The sequence below is a fragment of the Rana temporaria genome, chromosome 2 (genome assembly GCF_905171775.1).
Source record: "Rana temporaria chromosome 2, aRanTem1.1, whole genome shotgun sequence".
Taxonomy (NCBI): Eukaryota; Metazoa; Chordata; class Amphibia; order Anura; family Ranidae; genus Rana; species Rana temporaria.
The window spans coordinates 230366188-230389035 of NC_053490.1; the positions used below are offsets into that span (position 1 = coordinate 230366188).

General features: G+C 39.9%; 1 protein-coding gene across 50 annotated transcripts in view; it reads right to left on the reverse strand.

The window, feature by feature from the left end:
• LOC120926536 (ABI family member 3 binding protein) overlaps window positions 1-22848 on the reverse strand; it is a 454839-nt gene that overhangs the window by 76187 nt on the left and 355804 nt on the right. For all 50 annotated transcript variants that reach the window (XM_040336550.1, XM_040336548.1, XM_040336547.1 and 47 more), the window contains one exon: window positions 17758-17866. In XM_040336550.1, coding sequence (XP_040192484.1) covers window positions 17758-17866 — 109 coding nt within the window. The remainder of the gene's footprint in view (window positions 1-17757; window positions 17867-22848) is intronic.

Here is a 22848-nt window from a genome sequence, read left to right on the forward strand (position 1 = left end):
TTAAAGTGGTTGTAAAGGCATGCATTCTATGCATGAAGGTAAAAAATCTTCTGTGTGTAGCAATAATAATACCCAGCCCCACCTAATACTTACCTGAGCCCCCTCTCTATCCAGCGATGTCCCTGAGAGCCTTGGCTGTCTAGGGACTTGTACTCCTGATTGGCTTTTGGCAGCAGCAGGAGCCATTTGCTCACACTGCTGTCAATCACAGCCAGTGAGCCAATCAGAAGATGGAGGGAGCTGAGTCGAGCCATGGCTCCGTGTGTGTATGGACACACAGAGCCACAGCTCAGGAGAAGTCCCCGTAGTAAGCTGCTTGCTGTGGGGGCACCCAGAAAGAGGGAGGGGCCAGGGGTGCAGACGAGGGACTCAAGAAGAGGAGGATCCAGGCTGCTCTGTGGAAAACCATTACACAGAGCAGGTAAGAGTCGTTTCACACTGCAGCGGCATGACTTCAGAGGCGATTTGCAAAACGACTTCTGTATAGAAGTCAATGCAGGTCGCCCCGAGCCGCCCCCAAAGTCGTACAGGAACCTTTTTCTAAGTCGGAGCGACTTGCTCATCAGGTGGCTGAGCCGCCTGACGTGTCGCCCCAGTGTGAACCGGGTCTAAGTATAACATTTTCATTATTTAGAAAAAACAAATAAAAAACAAGACATTATTATCACTTTAAGGTTAGCTGTGTGTAGTAAAGGATATGCAATAGAACAGTTTTATTGTATTAAAATTTGTGTAGTGAGGTTTGTACTGTCTGTTGTGGCACAGTCATTAAAGTATATGGCCCTTTAGGCCCCTCCCACAGTTGATGCTATCAGACCACACCCATGGTTTTGGCACCGCAAAATTGCCACATACAATTTTTCTTGGGACTTTCCAGTTTTTGACTAGTCCAGCCCAGCATTTTGTTATGTTGTGCTGTATAATCTTTAGACTTTTACTGATTTGCATGCTTTCATATTTCCTTTAAAATGCCCAGAAAGTGAAATGACTAAAAGCTGAAAAATACAATATGGGTTTTACTAAATAAAGTCAACAATGATTTTTGAAAATTTGTTGACAGAGCAAGACCACACAGAATTTGAATAGCTATATTAACCACAAAATAGTTAAAAATGTGTTATGAATGAACATGTACTGACCTGGCTAATACTGTAACTCCCACTTATAAAATCAAGTTTCTTCCTGTCATTGCCAATGCCTACTCTAGGAGAACAGTCTCACAGTTACAGTACTTACATGTAAGTCAAGGCACTTAGAATTTTATGATGTGGATAGTCTGGAAAAACAAGTAATGTCACATGAAGTATTTGTTTTTTCCACTGACCACAAGTTCATTTCCAAATCAGCAGCTTAGAATCCCCATAGGTTTAGTTTGTCCATGGAATTCTCATTAACAAATAACCAAATAAATGGAATGGCATAAACCTGAAAAAACACACATAAACTGCAACACTTTTATTTGCCAGCTCTCCTACAGTTTTATAATTTATAGAAATATTATATTCAATGTTGGATCTAAAATAAAAATACACATAATCTAACTGCTACTTTTTTTTTATTCGCTTCGCCAACACAACAAAACTGTATTGTAACCCTTGGTGTAAACAATAGTCATCCTGCTGTTTTATTAGTACATGATTATACAGGTAGAGTATATCTAAATAACTACTCAGAAAACATCTAAAATAATGTCACACAGCAGCACAACTACAATACAATTAACCTGGGCACCGATGCTATTACAGTGATATAACCAAGTCACCCTCAGTATGTAGAGGCACAATTGACGACTAGCCATCAGTCTTGATATACCAGTACATAATCCAGATTTTAGTATAACAGGTTAAAGTGTTTACAACTTGTCGGCATTCTACTGCACAACCAAACCGTATATAGAATAAATCTGTAAATAACAAGCCAAGGCTTGGCAATAGTTTTAATATCTGGTAAAAGTTTTCTTTTTGTTTCAACTCCTGGCCTTTGATTCGTACTACCTGCCTAGATGATTCAGTCTTAAATTATGGGTAGCTGGACACTGTTCATTTGATATTATTATAATACAGAATTTGTATAGTGCCAACAGGTTGTGGAACACCTGTGGAAGTGAAATTTAACTCTGAAAAAAATGCCAAAAGGTAAGACTCTTCTATCATAACTGTTTCTCCCTGCCAACAGCATTAATGTACAATGAGTAATGCCACATACACACGACCATTTTTAGAATGTCATAGAAAAAACAATGTTTTTCTTGACGTGATTCTTGTCAAGCCTGCCTTGCATACACACGATCGTGATAAAAAATGCTCGAGCAAAGCGTGGTGACGTACAACACGTACGATGGCACTATAAAGGGGAAGTTCCATTCAAATAGAGCCACCCTTTGGGCTGATTATGCAAATTTTCCTTCTCATAACTTGCTTCTGAGCATGCGCTTTTTCCCCCCGTCGTTAAAGCCTACACACGACCATTTTTCACGATGACAAAAACGACAACGTAAAAAACTTAGAGAAAAAATAGAGCAGGTTCTAAATTTTTAATGCCCATTTTTCTCATCGGGAAAAATACTCTGGAGCCTACACACGATCGTGTTTAATGACCAATTTAAAAGATTGCATTTTTTTCGTCATGAAAAACGGTCGTGTGTACACGGCATAAGAGTGGGAATCAGCCGGAATGAATTGAAGTAGGGAATTGCAGATGAAGAGGGAGATTCTAATCCTTGGGATGACCATTGGAGTAGATGACAAGGGGGAGGGTTGAGAATAGGTGGTCATGGGAGCAGCAATATTGGTTACAATTTTTACAAACCAAGCTGAAACATACTTTTACTACAGGTTACAACACTCTCTTTGGAAGAAGAGTGTATAACTTGTTCCCCCCATATTGTGTATCAGTTAGAGATATTTTCCATCATTTCCCAGTTCTGTAACAGTATATCTGCAATAAATGCTGATGGCAAGGGCACCATGACACTACTTGCAAAAACACAGAATAGACTTAAGATCAACAGTGAATGCTTTTTTGCAGCAACCATATCAACAAACTACTAAAATTGGCAAGAAACAGCTGCAGCTATAATAAACTACCTCCTTGGCTGGGATTACATATTTCTCCCATAAAACAGTAAATCTCTTGCTTAAAGAGTACTTATTCCTTTTTGAAATCTTTAATTTGTACTTTTAACATCTGCTTTTGTGGATGCCATGAGCAGTGCTTAGTGAATATATGTCACAGAACTCAAGGAAGTAAATGTGTGGGGATCTTCAGAAAGTAAGTTTACACACTTCAAGATCATTCAGATTTGTACAATGTGCAAATGAAAATATGACTTTTCATTTTGACCATAGATATGCTTTAACTATATTTTTTTAAAATGTAATATACTATTCCCTATAATCAAATTACAAAAAATAAAAGGTTAAATCAAGCCCTAACGAGCTCAGGACATTTCTTTTGCTAAAAAATTACTTAGGGCTCTTTCACACATGCCTGTCAGTTTTTCAGGTGGACCTGAACGGGCGCTCCATGCACCTCTATGGAGCAACAGATGTCAGCTGTGACATGTCCACTCTGATCTGCTAAATCCAGATGGATGGAAACCCAATTTCCCTCCGTCTGGCGGATCGGTTTGGATGAAAACGGACAGGCGGTCTGTTTTTGTCTGATCCCCCATAGAGGACATTAGGGCTCTGACAGCTCCGTCCTTGCACAGTGAGCGGAGACAAACCTGTCATCTGTTGTCTCAGTGGGGATCAGCGGATCATTCCTTGCTGAGCTAGCTAAGTCCATCAAAACGGACAGCGCCATGTGAAAGGGGCCTAATAGACTAAAATGGTAGTTGTTGCACATTTTTTATGTTGGATGATTAAATATACTTAAAATAATTTTAAGCACACAAAGACAACAAAATTATATTTTGGGGTAAAAATATAAAAGATGATGTTGTGTTGAGTAAATAGTTACCAAAAATGTCAAGATTTAAAATTGCACTCGCCTGTGAAATGGCGACAAACTATGGTACCTACAATTATGCATAGGCGACGCTGTAAATGTCTTTACAAGTTATCAGTTTAGTGTTAGCTTTGGCACCAGAATTATTGCTCTCAGTTTGATATTTGTGGAGATACCACAAATGTGTTTACATGCACGTGCCTGACCTACCTGTGCTTTTGCATTTGTGCGTGAGCATGGGGGGATAAAGGTGCCTTAAAAAATGTTTGAATTTGTTTTGTTTTTTATTTACACTTTTTTTTCATTCAACACCCCTTATTATAGCTTTGGGCAATAACAGGTCCTCTTTATGGATAAATCAGGGGTCTACTGGACCCCTGATCCCTCCTCTGCCTTCAAAAGCAGCTGACTAAACAGTCATCTGTTTGATCAGCTTCTTCCCTGTCTGTAAGGACCAGGGAAAGACATCACTGAAATGGAAAGTGATGAAATCCTCATTGCTACTGGCTTGATTTCGGGAATGGTTGATCCCCCACCTCCTACCTGTGCAGTGGCTAAACAGACACAGCCGATGCTCTCAATTTGACAGACATGTAGGTGCATGGCTCCGAAAGCACACTGTCCAAGATTGGAGCCATATAGCTACATGGATGTCAAATTAGGAGCATTCGCTGTGTCCATAGAACATGGCCCTCACATGGGTGTAAAGAGTAGCATACACTCATATACTGTATATCAGATGCCTTGGCCTCCAAGATTCTGCTCTATCCTGGTTCTCCTCCTACCTATCACAGCACTCCGTCAGTGTTACCTATAACTTTGTCTCCTCCTGTCCACTTCCTTTTTCTTTTTTGGGTCCCCTAAAGCTCTGTTCTTGGATCTCTTCTATTCTCTATCTGCACCTCCTACCTTGGTCACTTGATAAACTCCCATGGCTTCCAGTACCATCTCTATGCTAATGACACCCAATCTATCTACTCTCTACTCCCTACCTCACCCTTTCAGTCTCCTTTCGCATTACTAACAGACATTTCTAACATGGATGTCGCACCACTTCCTTAAACTAAATATCCCCCTACCCATGCCCTCCTCCATAACCTTTCCATCAAGATCAATAATGTCACTAATCAATCAGTCCCTCCCCTCATGCCAAAGTACTGGGTGTAATCTTAGACTTTGATCTGTCCTTTCAGCTCCAAATCCATTTGTTGTCAAAAGCTTGTAGACTTCCCCTTTTTATCTAAAGAAACCACCAAACTACTCATTCACTCTCTTGTTATATTTTGCCTTGACTATTACTACTCCCTCTTCATTGGCCTACCTCTCCATACGCTATCTTCTCTTCAGTCTCTCATTAATGCTGCTGCCAGACTCATCTACCTTACTAACCTCTACTTGTTCACCACCCCTCTCTGCCAATCCCTCCACTGACTTACAATTGCCTAGTGAATTAAATGCATAATACTAACAACAACATGCAAAGCCTTCCACAAGCTACATCACCAATTTTGTTTCCAAATATCACCCAAACCGTCTCTCCGCTCCTTTTAAGACCTCCTGCACTGAAGATCCCTGTCTCCTCCTCCCATGCTCATCTCCAGGACTTCTCCAGAGCCTCTCCCATTCTATGGAACCCTCTACCTCAATCTGTCTGGCTATCTCCTATTAACTGAACTTTTATCACTTCCACCAGCTCATCCCCCCCAGTTATAACCCTTTGTACCACTTTGCCCCATCCTATTAGATTGTTAGCTCTTACGAGAAGGGTCTTCTTACCAATCTTATATTTTATTGTATTGTAGCTGTACTGTATCCCTTTATATGCGCAAACTGTTGGCGCTATATAAATCCGGTATAAAAATAATGATAAAAAAGTAATTATTATTATTCATTTTTCTTTTACAAAGATTTATTAGCAAATTAGCCAACATTAACAGGAATACCGATAGACGGATACAAAATGTAGCGAACAATAGACATAGGAGAACAATGAAAAAAATACAAACACATAAATAGTACTGATCCTATCCAGAGCAATCCTATCTACCAGACAGGAATATGCAATCAATACAGTAAGCAGGGTATACTGGTAAAAAAAGGAAGCAACCAAGATAAAAATCTGAATAAAAGAAGAGAAATAGGAAAGAAGTAGAAAGAGAGAGGAATAAGAAGAGGAAAAAGAAAGAGAGAAGGAGTCCACGGGGTGTAGGCCAGAAGAGCCCTAAATTGAAAGAAGCATACTGTCAAACCGGGAAGGCTGAGCATACGTGATCCATGGCCGCCAAATTTTAAGAAACTTATCATGCGTGTCAAGCAAAATAGCTGTTAATTTCTCATTCACCATGACATCATTCACACGATTTTTAACAGCCTCTAACTAAGCACAGGGGTTTTCCAAGCCTTAGCAATTGTCATCTTAGTTGCGGTAAAAATATGTTGTGCTAACTGTCTCTCCGGTCGTAACAATTCAGCAATAGGTTTGCCCAAAAGGGTTTCATAGGGATCCCTTTTGAGGTTAACATGAAATAGATTCCGAATAATAGCATAAACCCTAACCCATAGTCTACAAGCTTTCGGGCATGACCACCAAATGTGCGCCATGGAACCCTCCTGTGAACATCCTGGGAAACAAAGGGGAGAGTAAGATGGTATTAAGCGGGCCAATCTAGCAGGTGTGTAATACCACCTGTACAACACTTTATAAGCATTTTCTAAAATAAGGAAATTTTTCTGAGGATTTAGAAATGGCTATAGTCATAGCCTGCCAGTCCTCTGGATCAAGCTGTCTACCCAAGTCTTTCTCCCATTGAAGATGATAGGGTCTAAGTGGGGGTTTTCTAGCCGAGATTATAGAAGAATAAATGAGAGAAACAAGGCCTGTAGAGTGAGGTCTAGCTTTGCATACAGTCTCAAAAGGGGTCAGAATATAAGGGGTCGGACTAGATTTAATAAGTTGTTGGAGAAAATGTCTAAGTTGTAGGCAACTATAATGTTCCCGCAAGGGAATATCATGCGAAGAACGTAGGGCCTCAAATGACAGGATCCTAGTGGGAGTGAACAGAGAGTGGATATCAGTGAACCCATTCCTGGTCCACCATAAGAATTGTGCCGGATTTTCACAGCCTGGAGGAAATAAAGGGCAATGGAGAAATCGCAAAAGCGGGAGATGAGGGGAGATCAAGCCCGCAGAATATTTAACCGAGTCCCAAAGAAGTAAAGGGTGGGCCAAACAAGGTCCCATGACAGGTGGACGGTGGATAGGAGGAAGCCAAGGGATTGAAGAGACTGGTATAGGGTCGGAATCAACAAGGTCGATCATGGCCCACAGCGGCATCTGATATGTATCATGGAGACGAGAGAGTGGAGCAATATTTGCCGCCGTGTAATAGGCCTGCAAATTAGGGACCGAAAGGCCACCGTTAACCCGTCGAGCATACAAAATCTGCTTGTTGATTTGGGGGCGACTAGAACCCCAAACAAACTGTAACAGTTTACGTTGGTGAATTCGCAAAATATGTGAAGGAACTAAAACAGGTATTTCTATTCATTTTTAAGCTGCTTTAAAGTTGAAAGTGTGTTTGTTTCACTGGGACTGGGGGATCATGGTGACTTTTTCATTTTTGGCGAGGGCTGGCACTGGCCGAGGAAGAAGGCAGTCTTCCTCCTCACACTACAGCAGCTTCTCTCCTACATAAACCACTGCACATGTGAGATAGGCAGCTTATCTTTCCTTCATAAACGGACACCTATGTCTTAGTCTCAGAGATATAATAAAGTCTCTGCTTCTTAATACTACCAGTGGCCCCACTTACCAATATTAACTTGTGGGAGATGAAAAGTCAGTTCTCCACTGGAAGTGTAAAAAAATGCTTGTTACAACAGCTTTGAGGTTTGGGACACACAGATGGCTGTTGATTCATCCTTAAAAATGATTCAACTGCTGGCTCAATATCTAATTAAAATGATTTGACTTTCCAATAAATTATTCAATCTGCTAATATAAAGAAATCTTTAACGGTCATACTGTACATTCTAATGAATTATGGTTACCTAAACACGTTTGACATGTTTTGGGACCAAAAGACATGTACTGTATGATTTTCTTGTCTTTTCAAGCAGTAAAAGTAAAATTACATATTGTGTGCCTTTAGTGTTAATTCAATAAAAAAAAATGTTTGCTACCCTGATTAGGTTGATGTAGCAGCAATCTATTACAATCAGGAATATGTAAAATTTCTCTGTAATTCAAGTAATATTATTTTAGATACTTTCATATAAATTTATAGGGTAACTCCACTTTCGGGGGAAAAAAATAGCATATAAAAATAATATAAAACAGTATAGCGTATACAATTGCGGTCATTATGTAATTGAATAGTATTACAAATTACCTTTCATTTTTCCTTTCCTGCAGCTCTGTAATTTTCTGTAAATGCAATGCAATATGGCTACCCCAAGTTGTTCTGTTCTGTACACAAAATGTGTACTGATCACACCCCAGAAACATAATTTCCTGTTTTTGTGATTGGCTTACTAATTTTCCTAGTAGTCTACACTGAGATAAAAGTCAGATTTAAGGCATTCCCTGCAACAAAAATGTCATTTTTGGTGATATACTTTCAATAGGAAATCACATCTAAAGGAATGCAGACCCTGCAATTTTCCTACTTATAGCCCTGCAGGTGCAGCAGCTGATTGATAATGATGAAACCACTTCCATTAGATTCACTTACCACATGGACACAGACAAACAGTGATTTCTTCAGCATAGAAAAAGGTATGAATATGCAACAAAGTTTGTTAAAATCCTTGTAATGTACATAGATCACCTAGAGGGGAATGATTTTTTCTCAACAAAAGTGGAGTTCCTCTTTAAGGGGCAAGTGATACAACTCCACAAAAAAAATGGATTACACAAATCCCAATTACAGTTCACAAAATAAAAACAAACCAAACACCGGCAAATCATTTTTTCTTAAAAAAAATAGGTGGACTGTGTAAACATAAGAATACAATAGAATCAGTCTCCTAAGCACACAGGAAGCAGATCAGATACAACAGATACAGAAAAAGAACAGGGAATATTATGTAAACGCAGTCACAAAAATCTCATATAAGCTTTATCATGTCACTTCAAAAGTCATTTTCAGTATTTTTAATTCTACAGCTATCATTCAAATAATACAATTTCAATTGTGCTCTCGCATTATCACCCTGTCACACAGGCTCCAAATGGAGGATACAAATGGCCATTTCACTACAATTTATGCAAGCACGGTTCACTGATGTCACCATCAGGAAACCTGCCCAGAGAAACGCTATACAATCATTGATAAAGTGTACTGTATGTAGACAGAAAGTGGCTGCAAAGAGGCGTTAGGAGGTCATCAGCACTGGGATTCAACAAAGCATAAAAGGGGGAAAACAAACACTTTGTTTAAAAATGGTAATTTTAATGTATCATGTTTAGTTCACACCACATGCAGGCCAGTGTGTTTTTTTCTGCATAAAAAAAGCATGGAAAGTATGTTATATGGTAATCAATGGCATAGTTTCCAAAAATGCTTGAAGTTCCAGTGTGTTCCAGTTTCTGAAAAAAATTGAGAACATGCTGCAATTTTCCTGCACTGGACTGTACCGGAATGCTGTAAAACACATCAAAAACGCACTGGATCGAACCAGAACACACAAAAATGCAGTGGAACACATGTTCTTATTTAAGGTTAAAGGGGTTGTAAAGGATATTTTTTTTTTCAGAATAGGCATCCTTTACCTGCAGACATTCCTCTTTTCACTTCCTCATTGTTCGTTTTTGTTCAGAAGTTGCTCTATTTCTTCTCTGTTCTGTTCACTTACTGCTTGTCTGATTGTTACTCACCACCGTGAAGGGAGGCTTTACTGCGGTGGTCAGTGACGTGCTCGCCCCCTCCTGGGAACTACATCTGTGCGGCAGGACGCTCTCTACGTGTTAGAGACTTCAAGGAGGTATAAATTACTGGGCGTGCCGCAATACATACTGGGAAATGTAGTTCTTACATGAACGAGCGCCGCAAACCAGGAAGTGAATGAGAGAACAGAAACTAGAATACCGGAGGTGATATAGATGAAGGAATTTAATAGGTATTTACTCGTTTTTTTAACAGAATCATTACACTATTCTGTCTGTCTACCTGGCAGACATTAATTTTAGGCAAAATGTTTTTTTCCTTTACAACTCCTTTAAGAAAAAAGAGGGGACTCTGTACTGTATCTAAAATGCACCAAAACCACACTGGAACATATCAAAAACGCGCCAAAAACGCACATGCAGAAAAGCATCTGGAACACATCCGGACTGAGTTTCTATGGTGTGAACCGGCCGTAAACGAAATACCATTCAGTTAGGGTTTACATCTAATTTAACAACGTTTCTGTGTGAGGTAATCTTAGCTAGATAATCTTTTAAAAGCAAGCACCTATTAAACTATGATACCATATGTAATACTTATTCTAGTGTACGAAATATGGTATAGAACAGTATATGAGTTTTAGTAATCCCAGAACAAATCATGCATTTATTCCACTCTATGTAAAACCCATCTCAGTAACTTGCAGTGTAAGTGACTGTAATCTGTTTTTCAGACCTTCCTGTTTCCCCAAAGTGGGAGCAAGATCCAACACTCGTTTAGTAGAAAAACCTTTTGGCATAGCCATAAAATTAAAAATGATGATGGCTTTAAATCAAACTTTTGCCTTCCACCGGGAATGTGGGGGACATGTGAATTTTTAAATGGAAATACCATGTTCCTCTCTCATCTGCCATTTACAGTTTACTACATTGCTGTCCTACCAACATCTGTCCTTCACTGCCAATTCTCTTTAAAGTCTTTTTTTTGTTTATCCAGCTGCTTGCTTTTGGAAAGATTATTCAGTCCTCTTTTAGGACTTTTCCATTGGCTTCTAACAAACAGAATGTGGGATTAGAAGAATGGCTACTTGCCTGGCAATGTGTGATCCAGACACCCAATGTTTATAGAATAGTTGGTTACAGTTAGAAAGTCAGTCATTAATGCCAACAATAAAATCCACAGTGCTTTTTTAATTTCCTTGTTATTTGCACCAGTACTTTACATAAGGACTAAAATAGAGCATTCTGTCATTACCAAATGATTAATGTAAATAATTGATTGTCTAAATAATACATTTAAAAAATAACACTTTGTAGTGCATAGACTTTCCTCTATTAGGATCTCTCTCTCTCTCTCTCTCTCTCTCTCTTTCTCTCTCTCTCTCTCTCTCTCTCTCTCTCTCTCTCTCTCTCTCTCTCTCTCTCTCTCTCTCTATATATATATATATATATATATATATATATATATATATATATATATACAGTGAGGAAAATAAGTATTTGAACACCCTGCTATTTTGCAAGTTCTCCCACTTGGAAATCATGGAGGGGTCTGAAATTGTTATCGTAGGTGCATGTCCACTGTGAGAGACATAATCAAAAAAAAAAATCCAGAAATCACAATGTATGATTTTTTTTAACTATTTATTTGTATGATACAGCTGCAAATAAGTATTTGAACACCTGAGAAAATCAATGTTAATATTTGGTACAGTAGCCTTTGTTTGCAATTACAGAGGTCAAACGTTTCTTGTAGTTTTTCACCAGGTTTGCACACACTGGAGGAGGGATTTTGGCCCACTCCTCCACACAGATCTTCTCTAGATCAGTCAGGTTTCTGGGCTGTCGCTGAGAAACACGGAGTTTGAGCTCCCTCCAAAGATTCTCTATTGGGTTTAGGTCTGGAGACTGGCTAGGCCACGCCAGAACCTTGATATGCTTCTTACAGAGCCACTCCTTGGTTATCCTGGCTGTGTGCTTCGGGTCATTGTCATGTTGGAAGACCCAGCCTCGACCCATCTTCAAAGCTCTAACTGAGGGAAGGAGGTTGTTGCCCAAAATCTCGCAATACATGGCCCCGGTCATCCTCTCCTTAATACAGTGCAGTCGCCCTGTCCCATGTGCAGAAAAACTACCCCAAAGCATGATGCTACCACCCCCATGCTTCACAGTAGGGATGGCGTTCTTGGCATGGTACTCATCATTCTTCTTCCTCCAAACACGGTTAGTGGAATTATGACCAAAAAGTTCTATTTTGGTCTCATCTGACCACATGACTTTCTCCCATGACTCCTCTGGATCATCCAAATGGTCATTGGCAAACTTAAGACGGGCCTTGACATGTGCTGGTTTAAGCAGGGGAACCTTCCGTGCCATGCATGATTTCAAACCATGACGTCTTAGTGTATTACCAACAGTAACCTTGGAAACGGTGGTCCCAGCTCTTTTCAGGTCATTGACCAGCTCCTCCCGTGTAGTCCTGGGCTGATTTCTCACCTTTCTTAGGATCATTGAGACCCCACGAGGTGAGATTTTGCATGGAGCCCCAGTCCGAGGGAGATTGACAGTCATGTTTAGCTTCTTCCATTTTCTAATGATTGCTCCAACAGTGGACATTTTTTCACCAAGCTGCTTGGCAATTTCCCCGTAGCCCTTTCCAGCCTTGTGGAGGTGTACAATTTTGTCTCTAGTGTCTTTGGACAGCTCTTTGGTCTTGGCCATGTTAGTAGTTGGATTCTTATTGATTGTATGGGGTGGACAGGTGTCTTTATGCAGCTAATGACCTCAAACAGGTGCATCTAATTTAGGATAATAAATGGAGTGGAGGTGGACATTTTAAAGGCAGACTAACAGGTCTTTGAGGGTCAGAATTCTAGCTGATAGACAGGTGTTCAAATACTTATTTGCAGCTGTATCATACAAATAAATAGTTAAAAAATCATAAATTGTGATTTCTGGATTTTTTTTTGATTATGTCTCTCACAGTGGACATGCACCTACGATGACAATTTCAGACCCCTCCATGATTTCCAAGTGGGAGAACTTGCAAAATAGCAGGGTGTTCAAATACTTATTTTCCTCACTGTATATATATATATATATATATATATATATATATATATATATATATATATATATATATATATATATATATATATATATATATATATATATATATATATACATATACACACAGTTGTGCTCATAAGTTTACATACCGTGGCAGAATTTATGATTTATTTTCAGAGAATATGAATGGTAACACAAAAACGTTTCTTTCACTCATGGTTAGTGTTTGGCTGAAGCCATTTTAATATCAATCAACTGTGTTTACTCTTTTTAAATCGTAATCACAACAAAAATTACCCAAAAGACCCTGATCTATAGTTTTTATACCCTGGTGATTTTGGCCTGATAACATGCACACAAGTTGACACAAAGGGGTTTGAATGGCTATTGAAGGTAACCATCCTCACCTGTGATCTGTTTGCTTGTAATTATTGTGTGTGTATAAAAGGTCAATGAGTTTCTGGACTCCTGACAGACCCTTGCATATTCCATCCAGTGCTGCACTGACGTTTCTGGATTCTGAGTCATGGGGAAAGCAAAAGAATTGTCAAAGGATCTGTGGGAAAAGGTAGTTGAACTGTATAAAATGGGAAAGGTTTATAAAAAGATATCCAAGGAATTGAGAATGTCAATCAGCAGTGTTCAAACTCTAATCAAGAAGTGGAAAATGAGTTCTGTTGAAACCAAACCAGGTAGACCAACTAAAATTTCAGCCACAAGTGCCAGGAAAATTGTTCGGGATGCAAAGAAAAACCCACAAATAACTTCAGGTAAAATACAGGACTCTCTGAAAGCATGTGGTGTGGCTGTTTCAAGATGCACAATAATGAGGCACTAGAACAAAGATGAGCTGCATGGTCGAGTCACCAGAAGAAAGCCATTACTATGCAAATGCCACAAATTGTCCTGCTTACAATACACCAAACATCACAGAGACAAGCCTCAAACCTTCTGGCACAAAGTAATTTGGAGTGATGAGACCAAAATTGGCCACAAACATAAATGCTTCATTTGGAGAGGAGTGAAAAAGGCCTACGATGAAAGGTACACCATTCTTACTGTGAAACACAGAGGTGGATTGCTGATGTTTTGGGGATATGTGAGCTACAAAGGCACAGGAAATTTGGTCTAAATTGTTGGCAAGATGAATGCAGTATGTTATCAAAAAATACTAGAGGTACATTTGCATTCATCAGCCAGGAAGCTGCGCATGGGACGTACTTGGACATTCCAACATGACAATGAGCCAAAACACAAGGCCAAGTCTACAGCAGAATAAAGCAAAGGTTCTGGAGGGGCCATCTCAGTCTCCTGACCTCAATATCATTAAGCCACTCTAGGGAGATCTCAAAAGTGCAGTTCATGCAAGACAGCCCAAGAATTTACAGGAACTGGGCAGCTTTACCATCTGAGATGATAAAGAGCTTCATACCACAAAAGACTTCAAGCTGTCATTGATGATAAAGGGGGCAATAGACAGTATTCAGAACTAGGGTATGTACATTTTTTATCAGGGTCATTTGGGTAGTTGTCATTATGATTTAACCACTTGCTGACCAGCGCACGACTATATACGTCGGCACAATGGCTCGGCTGGGCATATGGGCGTACACGTACGTCCCCTTTAAGAAGCAGCATTGTGGGTGCTCTGTGAGTGTGACTGCAGGATGTAATCAAGCATTTCCTCATTCTGCCTAGTGACAAGGACACTGATCACCGCTCCCTGTAATCGGGAGTGGTGATAAGTGTCGTGTTACACGTAGCCCATCCCCCTTACAGTTAGAACACATCCCTAGGACACACTTAAGCCCTTAAGCTCCCCCTACTGGTTAACCCCTTCACTGCCAGTGTCATTTACATAGTAATCAATGCATTTTTATAGCACCGATCGCTGTATAAATGACAATAGTCCCAAAATTGTGTCAAAAGTGTCCGATGTGTCCGATGTGTCACAGACACGATAAAAATTGCTGATATTTATTATAGCAAAAAGTCACAAATATTGCTTTTTTTCAAAATTGGCACTCCTTTTTTGTTTATAGCGCAAAAAATAAAAACCGCAGAGGTGATCAAATACCACCAAAAGAAAGCTCTATTTGTGGAAAAAAAAGGACTTCGATTTTGTTTGTCGCACGACCGCACAATTGTCAGTTAAAGCGTCACAGTGCCGAATCGCAAAAAGTGCTCTGGTCTTTGGGCAGCCAAATGGTCTGGAGTGGTTAACGTAAATTTACTTTATTGGGATTTTATGTGATAGACCAACATAAAGTGGCACATAATTGTGAACTGGAAGGAAAATGATAAATGACAAATAAATATGTGAAAAATGTGGCGTGCATTTGTATTCAGCCCCCCTGAGTCAGTACTTTGTAGAACCACTTTTCACTGCAATTACAGCTGCAATTTTTTTTGCCTATTCTTCTTTGCAAAATAGCTCAAACTCTGTCAGATTGGACGGAGAGCGTCTGTGAACAGCAATTTTCAAGTCTTGCCACAGATTCTCAATTGGATTTAGGTCTGGACTTAGACTGGGCCATTCTAACACATGAGTATGCTTTGATATAAACCATTTCATTGTAGCTCTGGCTGTATGTTTAGGGTCGTTGTCCTGCTGGAAGGTAAACCTCTACCCCGGTCTCAAGTCTTTTGCAGACTCTAACAGGTTTTCTTCTAAGATTGGCCTGTATTTTGCTCCATCCATCTTCCAATCAGCTCTGACCAGCTTCCCTGTCCCTACTGAAGAAAAGCATCCCCACAACATCATGCTGCCACCACCATGTTTCACAGTGATAATGGTGCTTTCAGGGTTATGTGCAGTGTTAGTTTTCTGCCACACATAGCGTTTTGCTTGTAGACCAAAAAAGTTACATTTTGGTCTCATCTGACCAGAGCATCTTCTTCCACATGTTTGCTGTGTCCCCCACATGGCTTCTCGCAAACTGTATACAGTACTTATTATGGCTTTCTTTCAACAATCGCATTCTTCTTGGCACTCTTCTATAAGGCCATATTTGTGGTGTGCACATCTAATAGTTGTCCTGTGGACAAGTTCTCCCACCTGAACTGTGGATCAGGTGGATCTCTTGGCTGCTTCTCTCATTATTGCTCTCCTTACCCAGCCTGTCAGTTTAGGTTGAGGACCTAGGTAGGTTTGCAGTTGTGCCATATTTTCATTTTTGGATGATGGATTGAACAGTGCTCCATGAGAAGTTCAAAGATTAGGATATTTTTTTATAACCTAACCCTGCTTTAAACTTCTCCACAACTTTATCCCTGACCTGTCTGGTGTGTTCCTTGGCCTTCATGATGCTGTTTGTTTACTATGTTTCTCTAACTAACCTCTGAGGGCTTCACAGAACAGCTGTATTTATACTAAGAATAAATTACACAAAGGTTAACTCTATTTACTAATTAGGTGACTTCTGAAGGCAATTGGTTCCACTAGATTTTAGTTAGGGGTGAATACAAATGTACGCCACACTTTTCAAATATTTATTTGTAAAACATTTTGAAAATCATTTAGACTGTAAATAAGCACCTGGGTGGGAGATGTCTGGATTAGATTTAGGGGAAAGTTTTTTTATACTTTATTTTGTGCTTTAGGAGAAAGAAAGGATCCTGTAAAACTTGTCTATAGTGATTGTGTCAGATGACATACAACTGTCTCATTAACTGTGTGAAAGGTGGCATTCACTGGCAATGGATAGACTGACATGCAAGGAAGCTTCAATGGTTACCTGGAATTTAAAATGGTACAAAGTATATAACATACTTGATTATCCACATTAGGAAGCTCTGTAAGTCTAGATTGAATTCATATTCACATAAATCTGCTGCAAGTTTGCTCTCAGCTATAACATTATTTGCAAGTGTTTAACACAGAATCCTTTATGAATTTAATTCTAACATAATGAAACCGAGTAATGTCTTTCTTTCTGAAAATGTCAAACATAAGGCAGTGTTTTATATTATTGGGATCTAAAGAAACAGTGTGAACACACAAAAATGTTTTGTTTTCTTCAACACATTTTATGCTCTTCCAAGTTAAAATGCCAGACCATTGAGTATTGATGTAGCATTTTATGGCCGATTACACCTTTAAACACAAGGGTTTACTGCTGACCTTACTACAATAAATTCCTTATAAAACTGTTCTAAATTAGGTTCCCAAGTTGTCCATGACCTTCATAAAATTAGTGTACCAGCTGGGGACATACATCTTACCAAAAGGGGAAAAAATCTCACTGTGCTCAAATAAGCCATTTGGAAATATTTAAAGAACAAATAATTGCACTCTAAATGAAAAAGAACCCTTGCAACAAGCAGCGCCAATGTTTCACCATACATTTGCAGTGAGGCAATAAGTCAGTATTCTAGTACTGACTCTAGTTAGTAGTATAATCTCTCGGCAGTATCTGTGGATGGCAGTATCATTTTTCACTAACATCACAAACATGGCATGATAACAAGGCATTCTTTATATACAACAGGCAAAAAGGCAATATACCCACAATTTTTATGTGTTAGAAAGGGATGCTTTGATCCCCTGAAATGCATTGAAATATCAACAAATCAATAAATAAATCAATACATTTATATCAATAAATATCAAACAAATTGCTGAGTTGCATGACTGTCTGTACTAGGCACTTCTCACCACACACTCACAGATGCTCTGTGCATGACAAATTATTACCTCATTTGGTTTCGGCAGGAGTTGAACAAACTAGGACCATACCATGGTACCCATACACCTCCACCATAGGTGAACTGACAAATGGGAGCTCCACCAACACAACCGTGATTAAAGCCTAACCAGTGCTACCACATATTGAAAGGTTGTCCCTTACTTGGTGTCTGGCTTCAAATTTTCTACTGTAGAATATGTCTGATTTGTAGTTATGATTGACTGATTCTTTCCTCCAGGTGCTCCATTTTCTGTTGAAATAACTGTAAACTCTAAAATAGAATAAAAAACAAATACGTTTCTTTTACTTTATTTCTCTCATGCTGGTTATATTGGGCATAATAATTGTTAATTATTAACTTTGACACGGTATTCTACAGTAGCAAGATTTTTCAGTAAAAAAAGTGTAAGGAGCAAATCCAGTGCTCATGAATAAAAGTCCATCTTTTATAGGTCGATCCTCAGTAAAATTAATTTAGATCAGCTGTTGAATTAAATTAAGAGTATCCCTTTGAACCTGAATATGTAATATGCAGATGTGCACTTTCACAAAGACATAAAGGAGGCATACCCTCCCCACCCCCCCATCATCATCCCCATGGCAATGACTTTGCCTTTGGATAGAATGTTTGGTATATTTTTGGCATTAGCTAGAATTAGAATATGTAACATGAATTCATTTTAATTGTAGAATAGCATACATATATAACAATTAATGGCAAAAAAGTTGTCCTGCTTCAAAATTCCATCTTGAGCCAAACAGAACAAACACTAATGCTGAGTACACACTATAGGTTAGTCTGATGAAAACAGTCTGATGGACCGTTTTCATCAGACCAAACCGATTGTGTGTGGACCCCATAGGTTATTTATCCATAGGTTAAAAAAAAATGGAACTTGTTTTAAAATGATCTGATAGATAAAAAACCTATAGAAAAAAAACGATCGTCTGTAGGCACGTTCATCGGTTAAAAGTCCGCGCATGCTCAGAATCAAGTCGACGCATGCTTGGAAGCATTGAACTTCATTTTTTCAGCATGTCGTTGTGTTTTACGTCACCGCGTTCTGACACGATCGGTTTTTTAACTGATGGTGTGTAGGCACGACTGATCATCAGTCAGCTTCATCGGATAACTGATGGAAAAATCCATCAGACCGTTTTCATCAGATTAACCTATGGTGTGTACAGGGCATAAGTCCTGCTTTATGTTAAAAATTTATGGAAGAAACAAGTATCTATGTTCTTTATAGATTTTAAAAATTTTCAAGTTAAAAAAAACTGTCTTTTATTGGGTGAATAAATTTACTATCATAATTACATACTATTGTGCCCTGGACAAGTTCACCATATGACAAAATGTGTAGGGTGGAGTGTTGTGCTGATGTCATTGCGGTCCTCAAATCCCAGAAGGGTGGGTTGTTGCTACTTTGCCAGCTGGAAACATTTTAAAGGTTGAATAATTACTTCCTTTGATGTAAGTGCAATTTTTGAGCTTTTCTAATAAAGCTTTAAGGATTTTATACCATGTGGAACCTTTTATATTTTGGGGATTACCTGTGACAACACTCTCCGGAAGGTTTGTTTGCACGTCCCAAGAGGATCCTCAGGTGGTACCAAAAGGCCCTGGTTGGGTGTATAGCCACAAGCGTAACTGACCTTCCAAGACAGGAAGTTTGTGCTAGCTGGTAAGCGAGCACTTTGTCTGCGTTGGTGACGGTGCTTTTTAGGGATCACTTAATCCAGGTGGCGGATGGTCACGATATTGATAAAGAATATCTTCATTACTCCAATATTTTTTGGACTTTTATAAGATCACTTATGATTTGGTGTATCACTTAATTAATTAGTGCAACTTTGTAATGGTTTACAATGTTTTGGGACTGTTTAAACAAATCAATAGTGCTAATTTTAAAGTCTTATATGCAAGTTATTGCCATAAAAAGTCTTTGGAGACCTGGGTCCTGCCCCAGGGGACATGTATCAATGCAAAAAATTTTTAAAAACGTCAGTTTTTTCAGGAGCGGTGCTTTTAATAATGCCTACAGTAAAACAATAAAAATTAAATTTTCCTTTAAATATTGTGCCTGGGAGGGTGTCCTTAGTCTGCCTGTAAAGTAGCACATCTTTCCCATGTTTATAACCGTACCACAGCAAAATTACATTTCTAAAGGAAAAAATGTCATTTAAAACTCCTCACGGCTGTAATGTATTGTCGGATCCCTGCAATATAGATAAAAATCATTGAAAAAAATGGCACCAAATTTTTCTCTTTGAATTGCGTTGGGGATCCCCCAAAATCGATACCAGGCCCGTCAGGTCTGGTATGAATATTAAGGGGAACCCCAAGCCAAAATAAAAAAAATGGCATGGGGGTCCGCCCAAAATCCATACCAGACCCTTATCCAAGCACACAACCTGGCAGGCCGCAGAAAAGGGGGGGGGGTGAGAGAACCCCCCCCTCTCCTAAACCATACCAGGCCATATGCCCTTAACATGGGTAGGGTGTTTTTTTTAAATAAATTCTTTATTTTTCATAGAATTCACATTACAATTCATCACAATCTTACAATGTCTTATTATAACATCCTAAATACTTCCATCTAACTGTATACATTATATTGCCTCTTGAACAACTCATGGACTCAGTGTGAGTTCTCTTTTTCTTCTTTACCCCCACACCCTTTCTAAATAATACCCACCCCTAAACCAAAAAAAAGGGGGAAGAGTGAAAACCCCCTTCCCCAGGCCCCGTACACACGAGGGGATCTCCGCTGGAAACGGTCCGCCGAACCGTTTCCAGCGGAGATTCCTCCTCCGGATTTGTATCCGATGGCTTGTACTCACCATCGGATCAAAATCCGCGCGGAATTCATCCGCGGTGACGTGTCGCGCCGTCGCCGCGATGATGACGCGGCGACGTGCGCGACGCTGGAAGGTAAGTACTTCCACGCATGCGTCGAATCATTACGACGCAAGCGAGGGAGGGGAGCGGATGGATTGATCCGGTGAGTCTGTACAGACCACCGGATCAATCCGCTGGACCCGATTCAAGCGGATACATTTCTTAGCATGCTAAGAAATTTATATCCGCTTGAAATGGATCGGGCTGAGGAATCTCCGCGGATAAATATCCGCTAGGCCGTACAGACGACCGGATTTGTCTGCTGGAACTGATCCGCGGATCAATTCCAGCGGATAGATCCGGTGGTGTGTACGAGGCCTAAGATTCTCCATTTGTTGTATTTCTGCGATTCTAGCGAACCACTGTGCTCTAGATGGAAGACTATCCTTTTTCCACAGAACAGGGATACATGCCCTTGCTGCTGTAAGAAGGTGTCTCAGCAAAGAGTTTTTATATTTTTCCACTGATATAGGAATGTCATATAACAAAAGAGCTGCCGGTCTATCTCCTGTTATTATTTTAATGATTTCAGCAACCATTCTCCAAAACTCATTAATTTTCGCACATTCCCCAAAAATATGTAGTATAGTACACTCTGCCTCATGACACCTCCAGCAGACCTCTAACATCTGGGGGTATATCCGGTGTAATACAGTCAGTGTTCTGTACCACCTGGTTAGAATTTTATATCCTCCCTCCTGGTATCTACTCGCTACTGATGCCTTATGGGTAAATAGCAAGATCCTGTCCCTCTGCTCTTGGGAGAATGTCACACCTAAATCCCTTTCCCACGCCTGAAGGAAAGTAAGTTCTTGTGGTGCTTCTAATCCAGTTAATGTGGCATAAAAATATGACAAAGAGTGGCTCACTGACTCCCTCTTCAGGCATATCTGCTCAAACTCTGAGGCCGGTTACACACGGTTGGTCCAAACCGATGAAAAAGGACTGAAGTCCAGTTTCATCGGTCCAAACTGACGGTGTGTACGGCCCTCGGTCCGTTGTCCTTCGGTCAAAAATTTTAGAACTTGCTTTAAAATCGAACCGATGGACCGCTGCCCGATAGGTCCAAACCGATAGTCACGGTGCCCTGACTTCTGTGTATGTATTTGATATTGATTGAATAAAGGCATCTAGTTGCATCATCCTAAAAAAGTCTAGTTATGGTGCTATCTCTTGTTCGATCTCTCTTTTTGTCTTCAAACAATGGATGACCCTACTGATACCCCTTCGATGTATTGCTCCGAACCTTGGCTGAAATGTCGGTGTACCCAAAATCGTGGTCAATGGACTAGGGTGTGTCGACATAGTCATGTTTTTAAAGCTCTTTTTGGTCGTTCGTAGGGTGGCACCCATTGTCGGATGTTTCCTTACTTCCAGTGGCACATCAGCTTCTGGTATCCAGAGGAATGTCTATCGTTGCCTGTTCCATTTGTATCCGGGGTTTCTTCTTATTAAGCCCGCACCACTTCACCACTCTGACTAAGTTTGAAGCTTCCTGGTATCTTACTGGGTTCAGAAACCCAATCCCTCCTTTTCCTTTAGGAAGTGATAGGATAGTTCTACGTACTCTTGCTGGCTTCCCGGCCCAAATAAACCTCAAAAACCTTGATATAAGATCTCTTAAAAAACTTGGGGGGATCTTGATTGGCAGGGTCTGTATTAAATACAAAAGCCTTGGCATCACGTTCATCTTTATAATATTTGTCCTTCCAAACCAAGTAAAGACTTCTTTATCCCATCTCAGGAAGTCAAGTTTAATCTGTTTCACCATTGGTGCATAATTAAGTTCAAATAGCTTATTCAAATTCTTCGATATTTTAGTCCCTAAGTAAACTTATGTGGGATTCTGTCCATCTGAAATCGAATTGCATAGTTATCAGATGTAATAGGGACGTATTTATTTCTATCCCCATTGCCTCCGATTTCACGTAATTTACTTTAAAATATTCCCCCATATTCACATAATTCTGACAGTAGGTATTGAAGTATAGGGCCCCCCCCCTTAAAATTAGTGGGGCGTTACGCTAAAGTTAGTGGGGAATGGGAGATTTCAGTTGCTCCTATTCACTAATTGTTAGTTTGTGCTGTTGCCAGTTCAGAACTGCCTCTTGGGTCAGTCTGTGTGTCCAGGGGTGTGCTGCCACCCCTGGGTGACAGTTGGTGCTACAGGGGTTCTGACAGAACCATCCTTCCCCAGCAGCCAATCAGAGGAGTTTAACTCTTTGGGCATGCTGACGGGGGGGTAAATCTGGGGCACCGGCCATTTTGCTGAGTTAATCTGCGGGGCCCGAGTTCCAGGTGCGGCATCCACCTTCAGGGTTCGGCTCCCTGGATTATTCCCAAATTCGTAA